General features: G+C 32.3%; 1 protein-coding gene across 2 annotated transcripts; it reads left to right on the top strand.

Moving 5' to 3' along the window:
• The first annotated feature begins 747 nt into the window (after window positions 1-747).
• On the top strand, window positions 748-5,212 carry LOC129311517 (cullin-3A-like). Of its 2 annotated transcripts, none has more exons than XM_054953848.1 (2): window positions 748-1,223; window positions 2,972-5,212. In XM_054953848.1, the coding sequence occupies exons 1-2, from the start codon at window positions 1,063-1,065 to the stop codon at window positions 5,007-5,009; spliced, it is 2,199 nt and encodes a 732-aa protein (XP_054809823.1). In that variant the 5' UTR covers window positions 748-1,062; the 3' UTR covers window positions 5,010-5,212. The 2 variants fall into 2 exon arrangements, with proteins under 2 accessions (XP_054809823.1, XP_054809824.1); XM_054953849.1 differs by having other exon boundaries at window positions 1,130-1,252.
• Window positions 5,213-8,012: the final 2,800 nt, after the last annotated feature.

Raw genomic sequence — 8,012 nt, 5'->3', positions numbered from 1 at the left:
TCATAGTTACTTTATAAATTATTATTATTTATTTTTCAATTCATATTTTTAATTATATTTTTTAAAAAAATTATTTAAAAATTATATAAATTATTTTATAAATTATATTTTGATGTTTTATAATTGATTTCTATATATGTAAAGATGTTTGAATATTTTAAAAAAAATATGATTTTAAATTTTAAATTAATTTTTCTTATGTAAGGATGCTTAAATATTTTAATGATTTTAATTATATAATTAATTTTAATATATAATAGAGGTGTTTGAATATATTTTTATAAAATTATATTTTTTATGTTTAAAATAAATAAAAAATAATTAAAATATATTTTTAATTTTTTAATTTTAAAATTTATATTTTTAATTTTTTAATTTTAATATTATTAGTTTTATTATAAAAAATTTTAAATTTAACTTTTAAATATTATTATTAGATGTTGACTCATTGAATTTAATTTTTTTAAAATAATAATAATTGACATATAAAAATTATTTAAAATTATCAATATTAAAATTTAAAATTTAAAAATATATTTTATAAAATTAAATGATTAAAATAAAATTTTATATAAAATTAAAGGTGGAAAATATAATTTAGTCTTAAAAAAAAAATCCAAATCGGCAACTAATCTAAATCCAAGCATGCATCAGTGATGAGACATTGAAACGTTTCACCTTTGTATCAGGCAGCTAAGAGCTAACCCTACTTTCTGCCGTCCGGTGCCGTGAAAGCAAGCCCTCCTTATAATTAACCTGATAACCTTTATCCTCGTCCATTATTATTTTCTTTTCTTTTCTGTTTTCTCGTTAACATTTCGAATCGAACTGAGAGCAAATTTTCTTGCCAATCCAATCACTTCGATTATTAATCACCTTTCACCGTTTTTCCTGTAAAAAAAGAAGGCAAAAGAAGAAGGGTAAAAAAAAAAAGAAATATGTTTTTGCCAATCTTTGCTACCATATCATCAATCCCTAACGTTTCTTCAACCTGAAACTTTTGGATCGAAGATACTTCGACTCTCAGATTTTGCTTGTTTGTATTTCGACTTGAAGGGGAAGATGAGCAATCAGAAGAAACGAAATTTTCAGATAGAGGCGTTTAAGCACCGGGTGGTGATGGATCCGAAATACGCCGACAAGACCTGGAAGATTCTGGAGCACGCGATTCATGAGATATACAATCACAACGCCAGTGGTCTCAGCTTCGAAGAGCTCTACAGGTCTCCTTCTTTCTCGTGATTTCTATCGGGTACCATTATTCTTGCGTTTGCGTTTGCGTTTGCGTTTGCCTTCCTCTGTGGGAAAGTTGTTTTCTTCGTGTGATGTGATTCTGTCTGATCTCTACTGGCCTTAGCAAATTGATTACATGCGCTACTGGATGGTCTATAGGTGGACGAGTCGGGTGTATCATCTTGATAAGCTTCGAACTCGCGGTGATACTCTGTCAATTTTGCATGCCGGCACAGCTTATTTTTGGCCTGTGCAGTTATTTACATTGTTTGAGAATCTATAATTTAGTCGCACTGCTCGTAGTATTTGAGGTATTTAGACTGTACAAAATGGATCGGAAAAACGAAGTTATTGTTCTTCTTGTAGTTCCTTATGGTTAACTGTTCTTGGTGTGTGAATTGTGCGAGATAAGGCTTCTTCTGTGTCTTTAACGTATGTTTATGGGACAGGTTAATTGAATTCATGACGGGGCTCTTTTTTTAGACTATACCTGGAAATTTTTGTTCATGTTGTGCATCAGCTTCTATTTTGTTCCATTTCTAAGTTGTTGGAGTTGCTCATTATCTGAACGTTTGTTTCAATTTTTCCCTTTGTTATGAGTTCTTATGGTATCTTAATCATCGAATTGCCGTTTTATCTTTTCACAAATTTTAATATATTGAGAAACTAGTCTGGTATACGATAAATGTCTTTTTTTATTTCATTTTTCTTTTTCATGATATATTATTTGGTTAGAGCAAAGACTGTGAGTTTAGAAGCTGGTAGGGTTAAAAACCTGAGCTATGTCACGGATTGTTTAGTTGAAATTCTGTATTGGATAAATATTTTCTTATTAGGATATTTTGAAGGATTCTGACATACATCATTGATAAGAGTCCACATTAGTGTTTATGACAAGAAAAAAGATGTTCAAGTTTCAAAATGAATCCTTTACTGAAGTAGCTTTTACTTGCTGGGAGCTGTCTCTTCTGTGTCAAGCCAAGAGGCTAAAAGAAGTTAGCAAATACCCCCTGTGGTCCAAAATATCAGTCATGTTTAGGTGTTGGTTATGGTTGGTGATTAATGATTTTTTCCCTGTTTGCCCATGGTTTTAATTAAGATTTTAATGCACTTAATAGGGGTAATGGTTGGGAAGGAATGCAGTTTTTAGACAAATTTAATTAGTTAGTCAACTTTTTTACTTGGTGGTGTGAAATTTTTTGTAACATGACTTATATTTTGGACTGGAAGGAGTTTTTGTCTCTGGATTCTAGAGTTAAAAAACAAAAAAAAACAAAAGAATGATTAAAACTTAAATTTATTAAATTATTTCAGTTTATATATGTCAAAAAAAAAAAAACTGTAGAGCAGCATAGCGGTTCTGTAAGTCATTGTGGTGAAGCAGGTCAGGCAGCATGGAAACATAATCTAACAGCTACAGTGTGTCTGTGCAAATATACAAAGGTTGGACCTGTTAATGGGAAAGATCTTGTGAACACAATGTTACTGAATCTATTGACTTTCTTGCATGTAATGAAACTTATGCTTCTATTGCATTATGGGGAGGATGCTTTTATTTACAGATATGCCAGCTATAGTTGAATTTTTATTATTTTAAATAAGATATGCTGAACTAATGGATTTTCTCAGTGGACATGTGCACATCTAAAGGATTTTTGTGTCTTGTTCTATTCTTTCCCGAGGGAAAACTTATTTTATGCCTCTAAACTTTCCACCTTTTTTTCCTGCGTGGATTCAGAAATGCATACAATATGGTGCTTCACAAATTTGGTGAAAGGCTTTACTCTGGACTGGTTACAACCATGACTGCACATCTCAAAGACATAGCTAATTCCGTTGAAGCAGCTCAAGGGGAATCCTTTCTGGAAGAACTTAACAGAAAATGGAATGATCATAATAGGGCATTACGAATGATCCGAGACATACTGATGTATATGGATAGAACTTACATCCCAAGCACACATAAGACACCTGTTCATGAGCTTGGGCTGAATCTTTGGAGAGAAAATGTTATTTACTCCAGCCAGATCAGGACCCGGCTGTTGACTATACTTTTGGAATTCGTACAAAGGGAGCGCACTGGTGAAGTTATTGATAGAGGGCTAACTAGGAATATAATAAAGATGCTATTGGATTTGGGTCCATCTGTTTATGCACAAGAATTTGAGGCTCATTTTCTTGGAGTGTCTGCTGAGTTCTACAGGGTGGAATCCCAGAAATTCATTGAGTGCTGTGACTGTGGGGAATATTTGAAAAAAGCAGAGAAGCGACTGAACGAGGAAATTGACAGGGTGAACCATTACTTGGATTCCAGGACTGAAAAGAAGATAACAAACGTAGTGGAGAAGGAGATGATTGAAGACCACATGCTTAGATTAATAAACATGGAGAATTCTGGGTTAGTAAATATGCTTTGTGACGATAAGTATGAAGATCTGGGTCGAATGTATAACTTGTTCCATCGCGTCGCTGAGGGTCTTTCAAAAATTCGAGAAGTGATGACTTCCCACATCAGAGAATCTGGCAAAGTGCTTATTACTGATCCGGAAAGGTTGAAGGATCCCGTAGAGTTTGTGAATAGGCTTTTGGATGAGAAAGATAAATATGACAAGATTATTAACCTGGCATTCAACAACGACAAATCATTTCAGAATGCTCTGAATTCTTCATTTGAATACTTCATAAACTTGAATCAGCGTTCTCCAGAGTACATTTCACTGTTTGTAGATGATAAACTTCGTAAAGGCCTGAAGGGTGTAAGTGAAGATGACGTAGAGGTTACCCTTGACAAGGTGATGATGCTGTTTCGATATTTGCAGGAAAAAGATGTGTTTGAAAAGTATTACAAACAGCATCTGGCAAAGCGGCTCTTGTCTGGAAAAACAGTTTCTGATGATGCAGAGAGAAGCCTCTTGGTTAAGCTCAAGACAGAATGCGGCTACCAATTTACCTCGAAATTAGAGGGCATGTTTATGGACATGAAAACTTCTGAGGACACGATGCAAGGGTTTTACTCGAGCCACCCTGAGCTCGGAGACGGTCCTACACTTACTGTCCAGGTTCTGACAACAGGATCTTGGCCAGCTCAGCCTAGTGCTCCATGCAATCTGCCAGCTGAGGTGTCTGCACTTTGTGAGAAGTTTCGGTCCTATTATCTTGGCACCCACACTGGCAGGAGATTGTCCTGGCAAACAAATATGGGAAGTGCAGACGTAAAGGCAACCTTTGGAAAGGGCCAGAAGCACGAGTTAAATGTCTCCACTTATCAAATGTGTGTCCTCATGCTGTTCAACGATGCCGATAGACTTTGCTACAGGGAGATCGAGCAAGCAACAGGGATTCCAGCTTCAGATCTGAAGAGGTGCCTCCAATCATTGGCTTTGGTTAAGGGAAGAAATGTCCTCAGGAAGGAGCCTATGAGTAAAGATGTTGCGGAGGATGATTCATTCTTTGTTAATGACAAGTTCAGCAGCAAGTTATACAAGGTAAAAATAGGAACTGTAGTAGCACAAAAGGAGTCAGAACCTGAGAAGTTGGAAACTCGGCAAAGAGTGGAGGAGGACAGGAAGCCTCAGATCGAAGCTGCAGTAGTGAGGATCATGAAATCAAGGAAATTCCTCGATCATAACAATCTTGTAGCAGAGGTCACAAAGCAGCTGCAATCGCGATTCTTGGCAAATCCAACGGAGGTTAAAAAACGGATCGAGTCCCTCATTGAGCGTGAATTTTTGGAGCGTGATGAGAGTGACAGAAGGTTTTATCGGTATCTTGCCTAGATTTGGTTCCAAAGCTTGTTCAGTTTCTGATGAGTAGCAGTGAGCCATTATATTGTACCTCACACGCATGTGAAGGTTGCATTTCAAAAGCTCCATTGGTTTTCAATGTAAATCATATTGTTGTACCTTAGATTTTGTGTTTGAGCTTAGAGCTTATCATCTGCATAACGTAGCAAACTAATGTCCATGGTCTATTTGAGGAATCGTTTGCAGCGCAAAGCCAGGAGGTTTCAGTTGCCCAAAAAAATTAAAAAAAAGCTAGGTGGTTTCACCAATCTGATGTGTCGGGGCTTATGATTTTTTATTACACTAATAGAATGAAATAAATTAAAAAAAATTAAATTAAAAATGAATTAAATTATTCTTCCTTTTTTATAATAACTAGCATATGTCCGTGCTATGCACGGGTGATAGGTTAATTAACATAATAATATTTACTTAGATAATATATATATATATATATATATACATGTTTGTCTGTGTATCCTGTGTATATATAGGCAGTTAGATATAGATATGGTAGGATACTTTAATAACTAACTTCATCTAGAAAGAAATTATGGAGTTAAAAAGTTATTAGATCATAGGGTATGAAGTTACTAGAATGAAAAAATAAAAGTAAATTATATTCATCAATTACCAATAATTTTGTAAATTAAATCCTATACAACTTCACATACAAGCTAAACCATGGAAGATGATAATATATTCATGTGCTAAACAATGAAAAATGACCATCTAAAATTTTTTGTAATCCCTTAAAATAAGGTTAGGAGATGAAAAAGAATACTTATGAGAATTAAATCAAAACAATGTGCAAGAGAATATGCACCTAAAAATTAAGTTAAATTCATATCTAAATTTACCTTTCATGCTTGAGACAACTTCCAATGTAATATGAAGTGTTGCTATCATGCAATACTAGGGGCAATAGTATTTTAATTTCCAAAGGAAGACACCAAAAGTCTAAAGTAAAAATTAATAATAGTATTTTACTTTCAGACGCATTTCATGATTCTAATATTAAAGACAAGCAAATAATATTATAGAGATCGATCAAATGTAAAGACTATCCATCATTAGTTTTGAAATTAGAGATCTTGAATCACATGCTCTTATTTGTTGTCTTTTTGCCATTGAATATATATGTTGAAAAACATTATAAATTATACATTATAGCATAAAAAGAGAGAGATGAGATTTGGACAAGGCTTGGAATTTATAATAAGTAATTGGAATTAAAAACAACAATGATAATATAAGATAAGAAACTCAAACCTGAATGTTCAAATGATAACACAAAAACCTCTTTGAGAAAACACTTGAGGTGTCCAAGTTATGGGAGAAACCATCTTGGAGCATTATAAGCATGTTTTGGATTGACCTATATATGTAACATTTATATGATAAAAGACTTCACTAGCTTGCATTCTTTCATAGAAGAACAAAAAAAAAGAAGAAGAAGAAGAAACTAAGTCCTTGACATTTGAGAAGTTTGAACATATGCATTAGTTTTTAATTACAATCGAGATCAAAATATTCAAAGCAACAAGTTTCTAAATCATAAAGTAGGTTCCTTCTAGCAAGTTATCTATTGGAAGTGACCCACTTATAGAATATTACCTCTTCTTTTATGATTTGTTCATTGTTTTTCCCTTTGGATTCTCAATAAACATAGACTTCCTTCTCAAATATGCATTGACAAAAAAGTACACAAATGCTTGCAATTGCCCATCACCTTTGTTCATGGATCTGTGCGTTTAGAGGTATAAATGACAATTATTCACTCAACTCCTTGGCAAGGAGGAGTTACAAAGGCACAAATTAGACCAACTGTCTCCACGTTCTGCATAAAATACACATATAAAATAAAACAAAGATAGTTGAAAAGTGAGGAGGTTATTATGTTTGAAATTCTTATATGGGGATGTGTGGGTGGAACCCCACGTTTCATAATTAAAATTAATTTTCTAAACGGGATTAAGGTGTGGGGGAGGCTTTTATGTTTAAAATTTTTTAAGATTTTTGAAATTTAAAATTAAATTTTGAATTAATTGAGAAGGTATGTTAATGGATAAGATCACAAAAATGGTGAGAATATTAATTTTTTTGAAAAAAAAAGTGAGAATATTTAGGGATAAGGAAAAGTTGATCATGGTAGCTTTCATATTATAAATTTAAAAACTAAGATATCAGTATATCTAAATTATAAATAATATATTCAAATTGAACGTTTGAATTATAATTAAGAATTTAAGTTAATTTTACAAATAGGACATAGAGTGAGGAAGTTATGATACTAAAATTTTTCAAAAATGTTTAAAATTAACATTAAAAACTGTGAGTTAGTTAGAAGTCATGGTTAAAAATTGATATCATGGGAGAGAATATTTTGAAATAAGGAAAGAAATTTTGTTAGTTTTAGAAATGATGTTGATAACTTTTTTAAAAAATATTTTTTAAAATTACTAATGAGGTAGGTATCCTAAAATTGCATTATTTTGAAAAATGCTTATGTGTCAAGCTCGGAGAAGTACTTGTTATTCTTCTATTATCTATATATAGATTATGATAAAATTTAGAGAAAATTAGCTCAATGGCCTCAAAAAATACAACTCTCATAAATTATGGATGAGATTTTTAAATATTTTAAAATATGACCCATTCATAAAATTAATTAGATGTATTCACCTTTTTTATCTTCAGAATAAATTTTTTGTTAAAACAAAATATATTTGATTTAACTAATCTTTACCTGATTGGATCTTTTATTTTTACCATCAAAAATCATATTATGCGTACTCCTTCTCTGATTTATCATTTACTGATTTGCGATATTATATCATTCATATACGGCTGTATATCAATAATAAACAAATTGGTAAGTTAAAATCACTGATATGACTTATATATGAGTGATATAATTTTATATCACTGATATACTATCGTAGATCAACATAACTAGACAATCAGATATAAACTTGTTTATAATTGATATACAGT

This window comes from Prosopis cineraria, unplaced genomic scaffold (assembly GCF_029017545.1).
Source record: "Prosopis cineraria cultivar Desert tree isolate PC_DT_omini unplaced genomic scaffold, ASM2901754v1 PC5, whole genome shotgun sequence".
Lineage (NCBI taxonomy): Eukaryota > Viridiplantae > Streptophyta > Magnoliopsida > Fabales > Fabaceae > Prosopis > Prosopis cineraria.
The sequence above is the reverse complement of the archived record's forward strand: the minus strand, read 5'-3'. Positions and strand labels throughout refer to the sequence as shown.